Source organism: Parasteatoda tepidariorum, chromosome 3, assembly GCF_982258835.1.
Source record: "Parasteatoda tepidariorum strain Cologne lab strain chromosome 3, Ptep-v5.0, whole genome shotgun sequence".
Classification (NCBI taxonomy): domain Eukaryota; kingdom Metazoa; phylum Arthropoda; class Arachnida; order Araneae; family Theridiidae; genus Parasteatoda; species Parasteatoda tepidariorum.
Window position 1 is genome coordinate 17,183,690 of NC_141757.1, and position 21,980 is coordinate 17,205,669.

The 21,980-nt window shown below is 29.6% G+C and overlaps 3 protein-coding genes across 7 annotated transcripts in view; 1 reads left to right on the forward strand and 2 right to left on the reverse strand.

Moving 5' to 3' along the window:
- Positions 1 to 3,694: 3,694 nt before the first annotated feature.
- Positions 3,695 to 21,980, reverse strand: part of LOC107436239 (photoreceptor-specific nuclear receptor) — a 74,112-nt gene continuing 55,826 nt past the window's right edge. For 2 of the 5 annotated variants that reach the window (XM_087158874.1, XM_087158875.1), the window contains exons 3-6: positions 20,613 to 20,915; positions 7,826 to 8,287; positions 6,130 to 6,285; positions 3,695 to 4,665 (exon numbers count right to left, since the gene is read on the reverse strand). In XM_087158874.1, the coding sequence (XP_087015000.1) occupies positions 4,424 to 4,665; positions 6,130 to 6,285; positions 7,826 to 8,287; positions 20,613 to 20,915 (1,163 nt within the window). In that variant the 3' untranslated portion in view covers positions 3,695 to 4,423. The remainder of the gene's footprint in view (positions 4,666 to 6,129; positions 6,286 to 7,825; positions 8,288 to 20,612; positions 20,916 to 21,980) is intronic. The other 3 variants (XM_016047873.5, XM_071187090.2, XM_087158877.1) reach the window with 2 other exon arrangements.
- LOC147813190 (uncharacterized) lies at positions 9,632 to 13,278 on the forward strand. The gene is made up of 2 exons (XM_087158878.1): positions 9,632 to 10,097; positions 12,705 to 13,278. The coding sequence occupies exons 1-2, from the start codon at positions 10,059 to 10,061 to the stop codon at positions 13,194 to 13,196; spliced, it is 531 nt and encodes a 176-aa protein (XP_087015004.1). The 5' UTR covers positions 9,632 to 10,058; the 3' UTR covers positions 13,197 to 13,278.
- LOC147813191 (uncharacterized) lies at positions 14,057 to 17,703 on the reverse strand. Its single transcript, XM_087158879.1, has 2 exons — positions 17,238 to 17,703; positions 14,057 to 14,630 (listed from the first exon to the last, which is right to left on the reverse strand). Exons 1-2 carry the CDS (start codon positions 17,274 to 17,276, stop codon positions 14,139 to 14,141), a joined length of 531 nt encoding a protein of 176 aa, XP_087015005.1. The 5' UTR covers positions 17,277 to 17,703; the 3' UTR covers positions 14,057 to 14,138.

The window sequence follows — 21,980 nt, forward strand, 5'->3', positions numbered from 1 at the left end:
TCATTCATCCTAATAAATTCCAGATTCTCATTTGCTGCACTTGTCTCACTGAGCAATTTGTGTACGGTCCCAGCATTGAAAGGGAAAATCCCGGCTAAATGAAAGAACCCTCTCCTGGTTCCTGATAAATTAACTAAATTATCCGGTTGAATAGGCAGTCTGAGCAGCCCTGACGGTCACGTGACAACCAGGACATCCTGGATTGAATACCTTGTGATTAAGGGGCCTGCCAAGGTGATCAAAGAGCAATGGAACGCCTATAGAATCTGACGCAAATTCAGTTATCGTCGAAATCCACGAGCTCGCTTGTTGATTTCAAAAGAGTTTCGCACTCCGAATCTAACTGAAAAGATGTTGTTTATTTTTTTTATTGATGTTTCTCTACCCGTCTGCCCTACATCTTTATTATTGTTATGATTATTTTTCCCTAAACAAACTTTTATCACGTCGCGAACTGACGTTCTATTCCGCCGGTATACAAATGGCGAAATTTGAATGTGATGACGTCAAGAATTTGATTAGGTTTTACTTGCCTCCGATTCTGTCACATTCGAATATGTTCCCCAGGGTTTTTGTTATTATTTTGCTCGCAAAACTTTTCCAAATTTATGCCATTCATTCGAAGGGCGAAGCTCATGTTCTATAAATGTAATTGAACTAGTGCAGATATGCATTCATAAAGAAGCCATTTCTTTTTCTTCGGTATCTTTTGAATTTGGCGATATTCAGAATTAGATTATATTACTGTCAGAGATTTTCAGTTAGAATTCTTAACACTCCAAATAGAAGTGAAATTATCAAAAGGCAGGTAATCTAATTTGTTCTAATATGTTGGAAATGATTTCCCTTTTTCGGTACTGCTATTTATAATTCGGTTTATTTATGTTATATTCATTTAAACTTTTGTTCAAAAGAAATGATATATATGTATAAATGAATCTACTTTATGTTTAACCACTGTATGAACTAATAATAACATAAAACAATGAAAGAGAAAATAAAATTTTTAAAAACGATTTTGAAGTGGACTAAAAGTGAAAAAGATAATTTTATTTTTATCACATTTAAAACGTAGGGAGAAATTTCCTGTGGTGATAGCGATTCGCTTTGTGTTTTCCGTTGTAGGAGTGATGTGACAAAAATATCACTTTCACCTTTTTAGTTCATTTAAAAAACGTAGATATTGACATTTTAAATTTATTTCATTATTTTCTTTATTTAGTTTCATGTCCGTCAGTTTATATCAGAAATTGTTCGAAATTTCAGTTCGATATAAAATGATGATAAATTTTGTTCGTAATATTAAAGAAACAAGGCATAAATCTTCAATTGAAATTCAAGCACTCTAGATAATCGGATAGTGTTGGGTTCTTACCATCATGCTATTACCCAAAAGTTACAATTTTGTTGGTGCTTTTACACCCTAATCTTGTTCCTATAAAAAAAAGTAGCATCGTTCTGTTAAGGATATTATATATTGTTTTTTATTTTCATGTTTTTGGAGAATATTATAGTATTTTGTGGTTTTTGAAGTCAGGATTATCTTTCCATATTTTCAAAGAAATGTTTGGTTATAGAAAATCCCCAAAGAAACTTTGTTGCGAGATTTATAAATGTTCAGAAATCCCTGATTTGGTAATGAAAGAAAAAAATCCTTTTAGTGCGAAATAAATCTCTTTTGGTGATTTATTTATTTCCCATTTTTGTTTGCTGCCAAAATAACTTTAGCCATCTATGGCAAAAAACTAGTCGTTCAATCGTGCTTCTAGATTTTTAAAAAAAAAAAATTTAAAAAATGGCGTACAGTCATAAGAAGAATTTCTTTTTATAGTAGAACAAAATATTTAAAATAGAAAAAACAAATATTTAAGCTAGAAATAAAAATCACTGTTAATAAAAATCTACCAGAAAATAAGATAGCAGAATTGAAAAAAAAAATTGGAAAGTGGTTCGTTGGGGAAAAATAATAATACTGTCAGTGTGTTGTTGTCCAACTGACGTATAATTTTGCACGAATCATTTTTTTTTAAGACTGAACTTAAAAAAAGAAAAAGGATTCAAAGCCGTGGTCTCTTAGGGGATAAAGTGCTTGCCTCTTAACGAGGTGCCCCGGGTTTGAATCCCAACGATGGATTGTCGATAAAAATTCCGCACAAGACTCGCGCCGACAACAGTGCTGAAGTAAAATACCCTCAGTGGTAGACGGATCGTGTGTTAGAGTCCCCTTGCCGTTAGGCTAATTGTGGGAGGTTTTCGTGGTTTTCCTCTACATGTAATGCAAATATAGGTTAGTTCCATCACTTTAAAAAAGTTGAAAAATAAGGGCCATCCGAGGCAGGTGGAATATTGATTGACGCAAAATTCTACTTATAACGGTCAGGAAATAATTAAAACTTATTTTGTTATCAGGCATGGAGCTAAGTAGAGATTTGAGTGCTCTAGCTAGTCAGAAAAGTTCTAAGTTTTTAAAAATCTGAATTTTTTAAAAGCTGTTTTCTTTATTAAAGTTTTTATAAATTATTGTTATTATTATTATTTCTTTTTTGAAATTTTTCTCTTATATTTTTTGCTGAAATTATGTGATTTTATTTAAAACTACTGTGTTTTAGAAAATTAAAAAGAAAAAAGAATCTTTTATGACTTATATAGAATTTTAATAATTTAAGTAAAGAAAAAAAAACGAATTTTTGGATGAAATTATCTATCTTAAAATAAATGCATTTTTTCGATTGAGTATAGGATTTTCGAATTCATTAAGTTAGTTTCAGAGAAGGAACGAAAAAGTGTCTACAATTTTCAACCAGCTTCTTGGTTACAATTGAAAAACACATATTTCAGATTGTAGCTACTAAACAAATCTTTAGTAAACCAAATATACATAGCCGTCGAAAGAAGAATGAATAGAATTTTCCTTGCACGATTTGATTTCGAATGATTTTAGTTTTCCTTGTTAAAATGGTACTTTTTAAGTGAAAAGACCTTAACATTCCAATTTATTAGTACTAACTCTTAAATAAGTTACAAATTCAAGCCCAAAAACGTATCTTTTTGGATTTTTTGTATTCGAAAATCCATTTTCTAACGAATTTGGATTTTTGATCCAGAACATACGAGTTAGTCAAAATCTGGAAAATTAGGTAAAGCTAGGAGAGATTGTACACAAAGAAGATGGGGGTAAGGAGTACAGTACGCTCGATGAGATTCCAGGTATTTGTACAAAAGCAGTGCTGTAGCGTTGATCAGTTTCTTTTTGTGTTTTTTCTTTGTTTAAAAAAACTTTTTTAAGCCTACACGAAATATTTTTCTGCTGTTAAAAGTTGTTTTTTTCGTAAAGATTTCGCCTCAGATGCGAGTACACAAGCATATAATTTATGTATGTATATGTCTAGAGCAGTTAATCGCTGTTGGCACCAAACCTCTTGCCTTTTAAAATTTAGATTACGTTTTATCAATTTTATGATGTTTTCATTTAAAGGTAAATAATACATAGCAAATTAAAAAATTGTGTGTTGCATATTTTTAAACCAATCCCTTGAACCATTTAGGTAGCAGTTTAGTACGTGAATAATCGACCATTAGATCGTAAGCTGTTCAGGTACACTGTTTTTTGCTACGAAACCCACGATTTACAGTCTGATTAACGTTAGATCATCGCAAGTCATTTCAAATTTATGACAACCCAATGCTCAACATATTTATTTAATATCTTTTTATTAATTCTTTACAGTTTGAAACAACTTTCATATGATTTGATCTCCGTTTTGACTTTCACCTATAACAACAGCTTTCTTCTTGATTTTAAATGTGCATATAATCTCTGAGTAAAGCTAAAATTGTTAACTTAAACAAGGCAATGCTTCATATTTTCCTTCAAAGGTCACCTTAAGGTACTATTCATCATCTCCTAGATTTCAATAGTATGCCTGATTTTTTTTTCTTGTCCATGCAATTAACAAAACAGCATCTATATGTTCAAACCATTTGTTCCAGTTGCATTCTTTTTAATTCGAAGATATTCACTTCGGATTTCTACTTGAAAGTCACAACTTTAACAATCTTTGTATGTAAAATCCATTTATCCAGCTCAAAGTCTTAAATTTAAATGAACATGAGTTTGGAGATCTTCTAGATCAATAAAGATAGATAATACTTGTTAAACTTACATTCGAAGATTTTCGTCATGGATTTTTTTACGGTTCAAACTTCAAAATGGCAGAATTATTATATTCATTCCAATTCTTGGGCTTCAATGGAATATCATTGGCCGTCAGAGATCGGGCACGATGGAATTGCATTGTTTTGGTTTAAGAATCCGTGAGCTTTCACAAAGTTATGATAGATTTATCTATTTATTTTATTGCAACAGCCCTTTTTAAACCGTACCATTCGAGCTATAAGTTTAAAATAAATAATCGATTAAAAGCTACGCTGCTTGGAACATATCGCAAAGTAGCCTCTCAATCGGAACCGAACCGATGGTTTTTCTAAAAAATACTTCTTCCACGACGCTGGCGTTCACTTTCCTCACCAGCGAGAGGACCAAGAGGAGTTTTCCAAATCGAACTTTCGAAGGTGGTTGTTTGGTTAGGACGTACTCGTGCAGCATAAGCTGAGTCTGATCTTGCAGCATTTCCACCTGTACTGGATCTCTCAAACCACTCGCTTCTAAAAGAGGAAAAAGAATTAAAGAATGGATTTAGGGAGCATGGAGAAAATACACTATGAATTTATCGAACACTGCAAAAAAAAAAAAAAAAAAAAAAAAGAGATGATTGCAGAAATTTGTGCTTGATTTCAAATCAAATGAAATAGAACATATCCTAGCAACAATCTTATCTTGATCGCAATTTGGTTCAACAAAAACCTTAGATCCTATAAGAACATTAACTGATGAAACAAGATTGGGATGGGGCCAGATTTCGCCTAATAGACCTAGATTGGGTATGACAACTAAATAATGGTTCTATACTGGCTGAAAAATATAGGCTGAATTACTCAAACCTGCATAGGCTTAATATAGACTGAGTGATGTCGATAAAATTATGGATAAACAGAACAACTTAACTGGGCGATTCAGCATAGCGGTTGTGACGAATTTGGAAGGCAGGTAATGTAAGAATTAAGAAATGTATAGCAACCCTGGCTGGATATGTAATCGTGAGCAGCTGGGAGCACTTCCTTATTATGAACTGACTGTTCATGCACATTTGAACCAGTACTTTAGTTTGTGAAAATTATGTTAATTTTATGTTTTCTAATCATTATTGTCGAGAATTGCATTTCATAAAGCCCGGTTTTTAGCTATTTAATTGGCGTTTTTGATTTTGCTAGTTATTTGAAAATTTGTTTAGTTGTCAAATCAGTCATTGTTTTTCCTCTTCTTTAGATCTACATTGAATCTATAAAGGTAGCCTCTGTATTAGTTGCCAATGCAACGCAAATCGAATCCAAAATTATCACTTGTGATACGTTTTCTTACATAAAACAATTAATTCTTACAAAGCATTCCATGAAGCGCACTATAACAAAGTAAGTTCTGCTTAAATGATTTCTTTCACCTTGTACGGAATGCATATTTTGTCCTAATAAGAAAAAGCACTTTTTTTGGAGAAAAAAAGGGGATAGCACATTTGTGTTTATATTAAGTGGATATTTTATTCATTTAGCTACTAATATGGTTGAGAAATATAATATTCTTAATATATTTTGTTGGATACCAAAGTCACAATTGACAATTCTTCCGGTTCCTTCAGAAAATCTTACATCAAAATTTGAAATTTGATTGAAAAGGATTTTAATTTGCTTTACATATACATAATTTAAATAGTTTGGTAAAAGACGTGGTAATTACTGTAATGAATAATTTTAAGCAGTAAGAATTTTAAAAAAAAATTATCTTTGTGTTTGCTATTTCAATTTTATTTTCTCAACCATTATGAAAAGTTTCTATTAAAAAACCGTAAATATTGTCAGTTGTACAATGTCTTGAATGTCCTAGATAAGTACTCAAAGTGAAACATTTGTCATTATATTTATTTTTTGAATAAAGATAAAGTTATAAAAATGAAACATCGGTCTTTTATCAAATCATTAAACAGCCATATTATATAGTAAACGTTGAATATTCACCTGATCGAAAGAGTACCAAAGCTTTAAGACAAGAAAACTCTGTGTGATCAACGTGTAGAGCCACCAATTGTGACATAACATTTTTCATTTGATGAAGCTGAGTTGCAACTAAACTCTGCTTTTCGGGTGCTATCACATTGACGAATGAAAGAAATCCTGTAAAATTTTTAAAACAATTTCGTAAAAAAAATTTTGACACAAGTTATACAGTAAAAGTAAAATTTTTGAATGTATAAAAAGAATGTTCTTTTTTTTAAAAAAAAAGTGAAATTTAAGCTGGTACTAAGCTAAAGCTATAAATTCGTTCTCTTAATATCTAATTACCATGTACCATTAACTATTTTAAATCAAATAGTACAAATATTCTTATCATTCCTACAAGACTTTTATTGCCGATCTTAAAAAATAGCCACAGAAACACATAAACGGTTTTTCTGCTCCATTTCTAAATTCATACGATAAATCAGCACACTCTAAGATTTAAAATACCATTTGCTATAAAGTACGACGACTTACTACGCAAATTAGTGTTCTAAAAGTATTTGCATAGACAGTGATCACTAAGCAATAGCGCAACACATATTTAGGAATTAAATCTTTGTTCATTTTATTTTTATTTTTTTAAAACCATCGTTGAACAGCCTATCCAACTTTGGGTTTACGACTACTGATGTTCAACTTCGTAGCCTTGTAATTTCGAACCAATCCAGAGGAAAAGGCAACTCTTGGATAAGTACCCCCAGAGGTTTGATTTGTTAAGGGAACATGGACTGCTTTGTGACTCAACAGATTTGACGTGTATCAGTCACCATTTACAGCATGGGGAGTCTTCGGCCGGAGGGGATCGAACCCACGACCTCTTGGACGTGGGCCCAGTGCCTTACCAACCAGTCTATCCCGGTATATCTGTTCATCGCAATAAATTTTTTTAAAAATTCCCCGTTTAAGTAACACTTGGCCACCAGAATATTATCTTTGTTTGCCAAGAAGTAACATATGCCATAAACATCAAATATCCTAAATTATCGTTAAAAAATATTCGCAATATTATTATAATCAGAAGTATAAAAAATTAAATAGACTAGATAGTCTAGGAACGAAGTCTGTCAAAGACTTGGCATGGTCTAGAAAAAAGACACAGTTGGAGATGTGTTATTATAAACTTAATAATGTTATTATAAACTCATAAACAATTTAGAAACCAAGACTGTAAGAGACTTGATATAGACTTAATATAGAAATCAAGACTGTTAGCAGGGCCTGATTATCGCCTAGGCCCAATAGGTATATGTCTAGGGTCACAATTTCTGAGGGGCCTCAAAAAGTAGTAAAAGTCTAATGAAAGGTGAACTAGCTTCGTATTGGTTTAAGTATTAAATAAAAAACCGCTACAACAAACAGTATTAAATAAAAATCGGTGACTTTTAGCAAGAATCACTGATTTCAATTGTTTGTGGCCACCAAACGATTTTTATTTTGATATAACATTGTTTTGTTGTTTTATATTTTGCTTTAATTTATAGATACATAAACTTTTTCTTAGAAAAATAATCTTCAATTGTTTGGATTCTTTTTCATTGTTAGGACTACTTTTCAGTAATTTAATTTCAAAATATCTTGTAAGGGGCCCGGAAAATTTGGTGGGCCTTGGGCCTGAATTTGTCTTGATCGGTCCGTGACTGTTAGAAAATTGTACCTTCTTGCAGGGGAAATCCCCACTGGGCTGCACTCAGAACAAAGACATCACACCAGGACTCTTCTAAAAGGATGGCTTGATCTCGAAATCCAAGTTGCAAGAACGATGGAATACCTCTCATCCAGCGTATTGAGAAGAACAACAACTTTGCAGCAGCCTCGTATATCGTGTCCAGGGGATTGGGTGGAAAGGGACCAAAGAAAGCGGGTGGCAGGCTGTTTGAAGGGCCCACCACCCCACATCGTGGATGATCCATGGCCACATAAGATGCGGTCCTGGAGAGGTTCTCTGGAGACTGCAGACTGCTCCTGAATATGTGGGAGGTGGGCGTTAGGTGGACAGTAGAGGTCGGACTGGTGCGAGGTTGAGGTTGAGGTGTAGAGTTTCTAGAATCGTCACTTGAGATGCAATCTTCGAGACATGATTTTTTGGTTGAGGCTGGACTTTGTGGTTTAAGATCTGCTGTGGAAAGTAAAGGAAAGAAATGAAAACGTTTGACTAAGAAAACAATTCTAGAACAAAAAGATTCTCTAGTAAAACAAAAATTACTTCTCTTTTAAAAAGAGATATTATTAAATTAAATAATAAAAAATAACAAATATTTACAAAAAGCATGAAAGCATTTTTGCATGAAATTATATTTGCTTAAACAAATTTTATAACTGCGTGGGGGAAATTTTTCGATTTGATTAAAAAGCTCTCGATATATGGCGAAATACGTAATAAGTGACATTAACATTTAGGAGTCAAAACTTTGTTCCACACTCCTGATCAAACTATTTGGACCATATTTAACAGATTGTGGCTGCCTGCTATATTTATTGTTTAAGAAATCAGAATCCACTGGAAAATAGATATGTTTATTCACACTGTTTGAGGTCATCCCCTCGAACCATTAAGATTGAGTCCTAGGATTCGATTATTAGATCAGAAGTTATTCGGAGTAATTCGTTATTTTTTTCTCTTCGCTTGTACATAACTTCTATTATACATGAAAATATTTTTTTTAAAACAATACTTATTATTATGTGAAATAATGTGATGATTCTAGTAAAGAAACTTTATTAAGTCTAAATCTGTCAGTAGAACTTTGTAGCAGTTGTATATATATATATATATATATATATATATATATATATATATATATAAGTAGTATAGGCGGCACTACAGCGTACAGCGGGGGGTCCCTATTCCTGACGTCATCACGGAAAGTCAAGGGGCGCTTATTTCTGCCCAACCGGAAGTCGCTTATTTCTGCCCGCCTATATCCGGAAGTTGTTTATTTCTGCCCGTCTGTAACCGGAAGTTGCTTATTTCTGCCCGTATACTTATTTCTGCCCGCCTGTAGTTTTGATTTTAGTTTCGGTTTCTGTTTATTATTTAATTTATTAGCTTTTTGAGGGTGGCAACACTTATTATTTTTAATATTAGTTTTTAAGGATGGCAACACTTAGAAACTTTGTTATTTGGGGAGATATTGTATATTATGAAGTAATGATGTCATCTTTTATTACATAACACATAAATGATATCATGCTTTTGATCTAGTGGCGCCATCTATGTGGGAATAAAATGACTTTAAATCTATTTTAATGTTTAAATCTGTTTTAATATTATTTATTAAATATAATTAAGGCTGAGGATCGAACTCGTGCCATTAAAAAGCCTTCGTGGGTCAGTAGTTGGATATCATAACCACTGACCCACGAATGCTTGGTTAGATATGTGTTAATAAGTTAAACTTTTTTATTCTGAACACGTGTATAAATGAAAAGGATTTGATATCGATATAATCCTACAGTTTCATCGATATATTTTTCACTTAACCATTGACAGTTATTAAATAATTATTTCTGCCCCTCTTAATGTTATTATAACTTTCTCTGGGTGGCAACGGTACTGACCATACACATGTTAAGATTTGACGTGTTTTGTGTGATAACACAGCTACTGGTTACAGAGCGAGTCATTCTGATAACATATAACAAGCTAGATCTTGGGCTATGACGCATGTGTTGAATTCAGTTCCTTTCACATGCGCTGGTAAATAGTTAAGCATGTGACAGTTTAACATTTTTCTGATTGGTTGTTAGAGTTATACTTTCATGATTTTGCAACTAGAAGGATAGAGTGACTTAATTTCCCCTACCCCCCTCTTATATTAGTATTTCACTTGTTCTTCTGTTGTGTCTCGATTAAGTTTTTGAAAAGTTTTTCAATTCACCATTTCGTTATGGACGGTTATTTAAAGAGAAAACATGCTGAAACTGAAGTAAGTACTATTGATTTCTTAGTAATTTACTATGCTTTTAAATTTATTGTTAATAGAATTGTTTTATTTTAACTTTAATTCGTTTTTAGGCAGAGCATGTGACAAAACTTAGTTAACTTTAAAAATTTTATAACTACGTTATTTTCATTATATTGATGATAAATAGTATATTGATAATGTTAAATAGTATTATTTATAAAACTACTGAGATGCGTTAATCTGTATCTTTAATTAACCAAGAGAAAGTAAATTGTTTTGTACATTTTTAATTAATTATTTTTATTTTGTTAATAATAAAAATTACTCATCTTCTTAGTTACAAATTAGGAATAGTTTTTATTTTTTTTTCATTACGTAATCTAAATGAAGTTAATATTTGTTAAAATAACTTTCTATTTGTTAAAATTTATTAAGTATGACTACTGCGAATATTAAAAGTATTAGAATCAAAGGTATATTAATTTTAAATTAATAAATATTAGTTTATACGATTAGATACTTTTATCCCTATCGTTTGGATTTACGGCTATCAATGTTGTCATTTTTGAACCCAGAAGACAAGAGAACCCCTAGATCTTGAGACAATACATGTCTTCGAAGCGGACTTTGTGAGTACCCATGTTATATGAATAGGAAAACCACGAAAACCTCCTACGCTTAGTCCGACGACAAGTAGTGGGCTTGGCTTTGTTAACCAGTATCCTGTGAATGTACAGAGATCAGAGGAAAAACTTAAAATTTTACTTTAAAAAACTAGAAATTTTTTACAAAAGTAAAAATATTAGAAAGTTACCCTCAATAGTAAAAATATTTTCTGAAAATTGGAAAATGTTAAAAAAAAGTTTGAAATATTTTTACAAAACTAGGATATTTTTTACAAAAAGCAAAAATATTTAACTAAAAGTAAGAAAGTTTTCTGAAATGTTAAAAATTTTTTTTAGAAAAATAAAATATTTTCTGAAAAGGACTTTGTGAGTACCCTTGTTATATGAGGAGGAAAACCACGAAAACATTCTACACTTAGTATGACGACAAGTACGGGACTTGGCTTCGTTGAATGCTTCATCATTTTGAAAAAATACTAACATAAATAGTAGTTATATTACGCAATCACACTAATGATGAAAAAAGGAATATGATATTAGCAATGAATGGTTGTTAGTTGAAAACTGAACAGATGCCTTTGATTTCACTTAATTTTTAGTTTTGCAAGAACTCCAACACATATTAATATAGATATTTAAGAAATATAAATTTTATTAGTTTTCTATAAATCATTTATGAAACAAATTATTATCTAATTAAAAACTAATATATATATATATATATATCAATATATCTACGGTGTTTATTCAATCATATTTTTATTAAATTAAATACATTAATAACTTTCATTTCATTTTCTATTAGAAAATGAGTAACGACATATTTATATTATCAATTATATATTATATTTACTTAAAATTTCAAATAAATTTTTTAAATCTAAGAAACATGCAATGCGAATTTTTGCTGTTTTAAATTCACTTATATTCAAAACATATTCATTTTATTATTATTTAATATTATAATAATGCAAATAACTTACTTTATTTTGAAAATACGAGTAAATTCAAAAGTATATAACCTTTAACGGATATTGATTACAGAACTTGAACATGTTATCTATTTTCGCACATAATTTTACAAAGATAATGTCTGTCCGGGACGTTTGGGGCTTATCCACGTTTTATTAATTAGTCATAATAACATAGTGCTTCATACTTGTTATAGAACGTGGGAATAAAATTATTTCTTAGAAAATTGTTAAGAAACATATGATGTATGCTCGCAGAAGTGATTGGGTGAAACTTTGAATAAAATGTTATTTATTTTATTAAAATATATTTTGTCTTTATTGATCATTTTCACATGTGAAAAAGTTTATATTATAAAGAAAAAATTACACTCTTTAATAACTAATACAAAAAGTTTCAGAAAAATATATAGAATTTTCTGAAAAACTAGGAGATTTTAGCAAAAACTTAAATATTTTTATAAAACTAACGAATTTTTAACAAAAAAAGTAAAAATATTTTCTTGAAAGAGAATTTTTTTTTGTAAAAGCATAAGTATTTTCTTAAAAGATAGAAAATTTTTAACAAAAAGTTAAAATATTTTCTTAAAAGACAAAATTTTTTGCAAAAACGTAAATATTTTCTAAAAAGATAGAAAATTTTGTGAAAAAGTTTGAAATATTTTTATAAAATTAGCAAATTTTGAACAAAAAGTTAAAAAAAATGTTTAAAAGATAGAAGATTTTTTGTAAAAACATAAATATTTTCTCAAAAGATAGAAAATTCTGTTAAAAAGTTTGAAATATTTTTATAAAACAAGTAAATTTTGTTTGCAAAAAGTAAAAATATTTTCTTAAAAGTGAACGTTTCATATTTGTTTTTGTAAAAAGGTTTATTTTAGACAGAACTCAGGAGGTTAAGACTTTTACTTTGCAAATAAATTCTTAATCGTAGTAATCGAAAGGAGTTATGAACATTATCATAAACATTTTAACTGTGTGTTGTTAATTATTTTTCTTGGTGACTCAAAATTTTCTTTTTTTTATTGTAGGAAGGAAACAGAAAAGGATTCTCAGCTTTAGTCATTGATTTTGAAGGTTTTCAACTTTCATCAGGGACATACATTGTCAAAGAACTTGCTTTTCATGCCGTAAAAGGTAATCCCATTACCGGAGTGTGTACATTCCAACCACCGTTCCCGTTTGAAGAACTTCCAATACACCAGAAAATGCAATATTCTTGGATAGTCCGAAATATTCATCAAATAGATTGGAACCAAGGAGAATTACCCTACATTAAATTTCATACTATGTTGACTTTTTTGTGTGATATGTATTCACATGTCTATGTGAAAGGACTCGAGAAACGGAAATTTATAGAAATTCTAACCGGCAGAGTGTTTTACAGTTTGGAAGATTTTGACTGTCCTAAAGCAGATGAACTGATACCAACTTTTTCATCGTGCACTATACATTCACCAGATTTTGAACATTGTGCTCTCGTTAAAGCGAAAGCATTTGGACGATTTCTACAAGACCTATAAAAATAGGACAAGCACACGGAATTCAACATAAAGCTGTTCCTGGAAGTAATATAGTAAATCTTATAAATGACGATGTTCAATTACCAGCAAATTTAAATGTAAATAAAAAAATTTTATAGTAAAAATAAAATTTTTAAGAAAGCTGTGATGTATGCTCGCAGAAGTGGTGAGGTGAAACTTTGAATAAAAATGTTATTTATTTTATTAAAATATATTTTGTCTTCATTAAGCATTTTCACTGGTGAAAAAGTTTATATTATCAAGAAAAATTTCACCCTTTAATAAATAATACAAAAAGTTTCAGAAAAATATCTAGAACTTTTTGAAAAACTAGGAAATTATTACAAAAACATAAATATTTTCTTAAAAGATAGAAAAATTTTGTTAAAAAGTTTGAAATATTTTTATAAAACCAGCAAATTTTTAACAAAAAGTAAAAATATTTTCTTAAAAGAGAAATTGTTTTTATAAAAACATAATTACTTTCTTTAAAGATTGAAAATTTTTAACAAAAAGTTAAAATATTTTCTTAAAAGAGAAAATTTTTTGTAAAAACATCTATCTTTTTCTATCTTTTAAGAAAATATTTATGTTTTTGTAATAATTTCCTAGTTTTTCAAAAAGTTCTAGATATTTTTCTGAAACTTTTTGTATTATTTATTAAAGGGTGAAATTTTTCTTGATAATATAAACTTTTTCACCAGTGAAAATGCTTAATGAAGACAAAATATATTTTAATAAAATAAATAACATTTTTATTCAAAGTTTCACCTCACCACTTCTGCGAGCATACATCACAGCTTTCTTAAAAATTTTATTTTTACTATAAAATTTTTTTATTTACATTTAAATTTGCTGGTAATTGAACATCGTCATTTATAAGATTTACTATATTACTTCCAGGAACAGCTTTATGTTGAATTCCGTGTGCTTGTCCTATTTTTATAGGTCTTGTAGAAATCGTCCAAATGCTTTCGCTTTAACGAGAGCACAATGTTCAAAATCTGGTGAATGTATAGTGCACGATGAAAAAGTTGGTATCAGTTCATCTGCTTTAGGACAGTCAAAATCTTCCAAACTGTAAAACACTCTGCCGGTTAGAATTTCTATAAATTTCCGTTTCTCGAGTCCTTTCACATAGACATGTGAATACATATCACACAAAAAAGTCAACATAGTATGAAATTTAATGTAGGGTAATTCTCCTTGGTTCCAATCTATTTGATGAATATTTCGGACTATCCAAGAATATTGCATTTTCTGGTGTATTGGAAGTTCTTCAAACGGGAACGGTGGTTGGAATGTACACACTCCGGTAATGGGATTACCTTTTACGGCATGAAAAGCAAGTTCTTTGACAATGTATGTCCCTGATGAAAGTTGAAAACCTTCAAAATCAATGACTAAAGCTGAGAATCCTTTTCTGTTTCCTTCCTACAATAAAAAAAAGAAAATTTTGAGTCACCAAGAAAAATAATTAACAACACACAGTTAAAATGTTTATGATAATGTTCATAACTCCTTTCGATTACTACGATTAAGAATTTATTTGCAAAGTAAAAGTCTTAACCTCCTGAGTTCTGTCTAAAATAAACCTTTTTACAAAAACAAATATGAAACGTTCACTTTTAAGAAAATATTTTTACTTTTTGCAAACAAAATTTACTTGTTTTATAAAAATATTTCAAACTTTTTAACAGAATTTTCTATCTTTTGAGAAAATATTTATGTTTTTACAAAAAATCTTCTATCTTTTAAACATTTTTTTTAACTTTTTGTTCAAAATTTGCTAATTTTATAAAAATATTTCAAACTTTTTCACAAAATTTTCTATCTTTTTAGAAAATATTTACGTTTTTGCAAAAAATTTTGTCTTTTAAGAAAATATTTTAACTTTTTGTTAAAAATTTTCTATCTTTTAAGAAAATACTTATGCTTTTACAAAAAAAAATTCTCTTTCAAGAAAATATTTTTACTTTTTTTGTTAAAAATTCGTTAGTTTTATAAAAATATTTAAGTTTTTGCTAAAATCTCCTAGTTTTTCAGAAAATTCTATATATTTTTCTGAAACTTTTTGTATTAGTTATTAAAGAGTGTAATTTTTTCTTTATAATATAAACTTTTTCACATGTGAAAATGATCAATAAAGACAAAATATATTTTAATAAAATAAATAACATTTTATTCAAAGTTTCACCCAATCACTTCTGCGAGCATACATCATATGTTTCTTAACAATTTTCTAAGAAATAATTTTATTCCCACGTTCTATAACAAGTATGAAGCACTATGTTATTATGACTAATTAATAAAACGTGGATAAGCCCCAAACGTCCCGGACAGACATTATCTTTGTAAAATTATGTGCGAAAATAGATAACATGTTCAAGTTCTGTAATCAATATCCGTTAAAGGTTATATACTTTTGAATTTACTCGTATTTTCAAAATAAAGTAAGTTATTTGCATTATTATAATATTAAATAATAATAAAATGAATATGTTTTGAATATAAGTGAATTTAAAACAGCAAAAATTCGCATTGCATGTTTCTTAGATTTAAAAAATTTATTTGAAATTTTAAGTAAATATAATATATAATTGATAATATAAATATGTCGTTACTCATTTTCTAATAGAAAATGAAATGAAAGTTATTAATGTATTTAATTTAATAAAAATATGATTGAATAAACACCGTAGATATATTGATATATATATATATATATATTAGTTTTTAATTAGATAATAATTTGTTTCATAAATGATTTATAGAAAACTAATAAAATTTATATTTCTTAAATATCTATATTAATATGTGTTGGAGTTCTTGCAAAACTAAAAATTAAGTGAAATCAAAGGCATCTGTTCAGTTTTCAACTAACAACCATTCATTGCTAATATCATATTCCTTTTTTCATCATTAGTGTGATTGCGTAATATAACTACTATTTATGTTAGTATTTTTTCAAAATGATGAAGCATTCAACGAAGCCAAGTCCCGTACTTGTCGTCATACTAAGTGTAGAATGTTTTCGTGGTTTTCCTCCTCATATAACAAGGGTACTCACAAAGTCCTTTTCAGAAAATATTTTATTTTTCTAAAAAAAATTTTTAACATTTCAGAAAACTTTCTTACTTTTAGTTAAATATTTTTGCTTTTTGTAAAAAATATCCTAGTTTTGTAAAAATATTTCAAACTTTTTTTTAACATTTTCCAATTTTCAGAAAATATTTTTACTATTGAGGGTAACTTTCTAATATTTTTACTTTTGTAAAAAATTTCTAGTTTTTTAAAGTAAAATTTTAAGTTTTTCCTCTGATCTCTGTACATTCACAGGATACTGGTTAACAAAGCCAAGCCCACTACTTGTCGTCGGACTAAGCGTAGGAGGTTTTCGTGGTTTTCCTATTCATATAACATGGGTACTCACAAAGTCCGCTTCGAAGACATGTATTGTCTCAAGATCTAGGGGTTCTCTTGTCTTCTGGGTTCAAAAATGACAACATTGATAGCCGTAAATCCAAACGATAGGGATAAAAGTATCTAATCGTATAAACTAATATTTATTAATTTAAAATTAATATACCTTTGATTCTAATACTTTTAATATTCGCAGTAGTCATACTTAATAAATTTTAACAAATAGAAAGTTATTTTAACAAATATTAACTTCATTTAGATTACGTAATGAAAAAAAAATAAAAACTATTCCTAATTTGTAACTAAGAAGATGAGTAATTTTTATTATTAACAAAATAAAAATAATTAATTAAAAATGTACAAAACAATTTACTTTCTCTTGGTTAATTAAAGATACAGATTAACGCATCTCAGTAGTTTTATAAATAATACTATTTAACATTATCAATATACTATTTATCATCAATATAATGAAAATAACGTAGTTATAAAATTTTTAAAGTTAACTAAGTTTTGTCACATGCTCTGCCTAAAAACGAATTAAAGTTAAAATAAAACAATTCTATTAACAATAAATTTAAAAGCATAGTAAATTACTAAGAAATCAATAGTACTTACTTCAGTTTCAGCATGTTTTCTCTTTAAATAACCGTCCATAACGAAATGGTGAATTGAAAAACTTTTCAAAAACTTAATCGAGACACAACAGAAGAACAAGTGAAATACTAATATAAGAGGGGGGTAGGGGAAATTAAGTCACTCTATCCTTCTAGTTGCAAAATCATGAAAGTATAACTCTAACAACCAATCAGAAAAATGTTAAACTGTCACATGCTTAACTATTTACCAGCGCATGTGAAAGGAACTGAATTCAACACATGCGTCATAGCCCAAGATCTAGCTTGTTATATGTTATCAGAATGACTCGCTCTGTAACCAGTAGCTGTGTTATCACACAAAACACGTCAAATCTTAACATGTGTATGGTCAGTACCGTTGCCACCCAGAGAAAGTTATAATAACATTAAGAGGGGCAGAAATAATTATTTAATAACTGTCAATGGTTAAGTGAAAAATATATCGATGAAACTGTAGGATTATATCGATATCAAATCCTTTTCATTTATACACGTGTTCAGAATAAAAAAGTTTAACTTATTAACACATATCTAACCAAGCATTCGTGGGTCAGTGGTTATGATATCCAACTACTGACCCACGAAGGCTTTTTAATGGCACGAGTTCGATCCTCAGCCTTAATTATATTTAATAAATAATATTAAAACAGATTTAAACATTAAAATAGATTTAAAGTCATTTTATTCCCACATAGATGGCGCCACTAGATCAAAAGCATGATATCATTTATGTGTTATGTAATAAAAGATGACATCATTACTTCATAATATACAATATCTCCCCAAATAACAAAGTTTCTAAGTGTTGCCATCCTTAAAAACTAATATTAAAAATAATAAGTGTTGCCACCCTCAAAAAGCTAATAAATTAAATAATAAACAGAAACCGAAACTAAAATCAAAACTACAGGCGGGCAGAAATAAGTATACGGGCAGAAATAAGCAACTTCCGGTTACAGACGGGCAGAAATAAACAACTTCCGGATATAGGCGGGCAGAAATAAGCGACTTCCGGTTGGGCAGAAATAAGCGCCCCTTGACTTTCCGTGATGACGTCAGGAATAGGGACCCCCCGCTGTACGCTGTAGTGCCGCCTATACTACTTATATATATATATATATATATATATATATATATATATATATATATATATATATATATATATTCATTCTGAGCCAGAAGATGGACTCAATAGTCAACATTAAAATGAGTTCCCTAATAAAGAATACGATTTTTTTCAGATTTTTTAAAGCACTTTCAGTTTTTAAGAATTTGTAATTTGAAAATATAGTTTTTGAAAAGCGCCCGTACGCTCTACATTATTTTATTGGTGACACACAAAAACAGTTAATTGTATGCTATGTAAGAAGTAATTTTCGAAATCGAATATTGTAACCTTAGAAACATGAACACTCTTTCTGTTATAATTTTATAATTTCTGTTATAACTATGATTTAATTTTGTTTATGCAAGGAACAATCATTGTTATTTAATCAGACATGTTGAGGCGATTCTTGCCGTTGAATCTATCAAATCATTTTGTACCCCTACAGATTAAACTACTCGCGATCAAGTGAAAAAAATAATGCCTTAAGAGCAATTATACTTATCTACATAACATTCGTTGTATCGTTCTCCTACTAGTATGCTTGTAGGCTTTCGTGTCAGCTATCATTATCTCCTTTTAATTTGTAGATATTGATTGATAATGCATACTTCACTTTTGTATTTATAGCATAAAGCGATAAGAATTTTTAGTTCAATAGCACGCTACAGTCAGGCTAAGACATAAATTATCCTAGAGAATTGTAGCTAAACGATGTTCAGTCGTCAAATTAATCCGGGTTATGTTGTTCCGTTTAAAGTGTTATGCATAACAATGACAAAAATTATGCCGCTTTTCATAACTATGATATGTACTTCGCATGTATGAACATTTTACTTTTTTGATGAAGATTTTACCAAGTGGTAGTGAAATTATAATAGGATACATAATTCAACAATTACTGTCAGAAGTTTTTTTTTTCTCTTACTTTATAATTTTGATGTGATTAAACGAACATTTACTTATAAAGAATATTTGTGTTTTATTTAAATGTAGTGGCGATCAAAGTCATTTTAAATTAAATTCATAAATCCAAGAATTAAAATACAGCACAACATTCATTTAGCATTAAAAAAAAGCATTTTAAATGTTATAGCAAGGGCATTAAAGTCTATAAAAGATGGTTGCGATGATTACGGAAAATGAACGAAAAAGTAAAAATAGGATTACAGGACTTCAAATTTCGACTGCTCCACCAGCAGCGTAGCTAGACTCTTTGGGGCTTTGAGGTAATCACTCGAAGTTGGGTCCCCATATAATTTACTGAAATATTCGTCAACCAATTAATCTTTCTCTATTAACCATTGCATGCCATATTTTGACTAACCACACATCCTCCCCCTTCAATAAACTATTTTATTACATGTTTTAAAATTCAAAGATTTGTAATTTATATCATATATGTTATTGCTTGAACGTCGATTATCTGTTTCGTAAACATTAATCGACCTGTAATGAATCTAATACCGGCTGGGAAATAACTTTACAATAGGAAATATTGTCAGTAGGAAATCGGGTTGGGGATGAAAATTTTCTAACCAAATTTAAAAAATTGTGAATGAAACAAGAAAATTAATATAACCTTCATTCTTATAATACTTCTGTAAACTTGTGAACTTTGGGGGTCCCTGGGGATTATCCCGCCCAGTGGTAGATACTCTCCAGCACTGGTCTTTTGATGAATTATTGATGTTTCAACTCTTTTTTTTTAAAAAAGGTTTTGAAACACCTAGTACGTTCTAAAATATATGTATATCTTCATTTATAGGTTGGCAATCTAATCCTAGTGATGAACTTGTTACTGAACCGTTTTTCTCCACCGTTATTATTATTATAATTTTAATAAAATTTATTATAATAGCATTTTATCATAAATAAAAATTGATTTATTATTCATAATAAAATAAAATAAAACAGAATAAATTAAATAAAATAAATTTTTTGTCGCTCGTTTTCAGCATTATTTGTTATTCTTCAGACGCAAAAAATTAGTTTGCAAGTATACTTACAATGATCTGCTATGACACTCACTTAACTTTCAGTGCGAAGAGCTGGGGTTCGATCCCCATTCTCGCTATAAAACCCGCAAAACTTCAAATAGATGGGTGCCAGCTTTACTAGTACGTAAATACAGCCGGTGCACAATTCTAATCGCATTGCTGTTGGCCGCGAAGTTACGGAGTCTTAAACTTAATGATCTTCCTCCCTGGCATACAACCTGCTGTTGTTGAAATGTTTCACTACACTTACCATGCATTGGTCTTGATATTTCGGCTTGAGTCTCTTCGTCATTTCTCCTGAAAGATAACGGCACAGAAACTGGAATGCTTGTGTTGACGTGTGACAACAAGGAGGGTGGAGGCAACCTTCCGACATCTGAAGCGACAGACGTACAGAATGGTCCAACGCCCAGCGAGACATTGTTCAAAATGGTGGATCTCTGAGAACCAGGTCTTAAAGAGTTTCCATAACAATGCGAAGCGTCTGAAGAGCTGGTGACCAACCTTGAACGTCTTCTGGGTTGAGACCGAGAAGCCCTCTCATGTTGAACAGCTGAAAGAAGAGAAAAATTTATTGTAGATATAAGTAGAAAGCACATAGAAGCATATAAAGAGCTTAGGAGTAAGTAAAATAGTAATTCATTTTTTCGAAATGGCACTACTTTCGGAACTAGCTATATATAGAATGTCTAACAGCAGTAATAAGCTTTATAATAAGCAAGCTTTAACTACTAATTAGCCTATAATTTTATTGTTTTTTTTTCCCTTCTGAATTTAGGAAACTCGCTGCAATCTTTAAGTTATTTGTTTTATTTTAATCCTATAAAGGAATTAAAGTTTTTTTTCCCCCCCAAGGATTTAAAGGAGTGGTTCCTGAATCGTGTTTGGTGGAAGGTTCCGTTGAAGGATCACAGGGGTTTCGAGAGTTATGAATTTTTCTATTCTGTAACCTGTTATTTAAAACCTATAATTAAATTTTTATCCGATTAATTGCTCATTATATATTTAATATATTCGTTATTTATATGAAAGTATTTCATTAAAATGCTTGTGAAGAAAGGAAGCAAAACTAAAAGCAATTGCTATAACAATATATTGAAAAATTGCAATAATATAGAATATTAATTACATAGAGTGAAAATAACCAAATTCAACAACGAAGAAATATGTCTCCATAATAGCCATTTACAACATTTTCTTTGCTCCTCTGCTTCGCCTTATTTCAATGAAAACCAAGTTTTCGTATATTCAGTTTATGCACTAAAATCAAATGAGAAGACTTTATATTTCTTCAGACCTGTAAATTTAATTGTCTGACATATAATAATATTGATATAACAATAACATTAAAAATTTCAGTTTTATTCATTCATTAAATATTTTTAAATTAATTATTAAAATTTCAATCATAAAATGTTTCCATTTATTTATAAACTGATTTGTTTAGTTCTCCAAAAAAAAAAAAAAAAAAATTATCGATCATTTAGGGTTCTATATCCTAAAAAAATTGGGCACCATTGATTTAGCATGTCGTTAAGACAAAAGAAGATTTTCTCTAAAGAAGACGAGACAAAAGTAGAAGACCTTAGCACCTAAAATAAAGTATGGTTTTATTTAA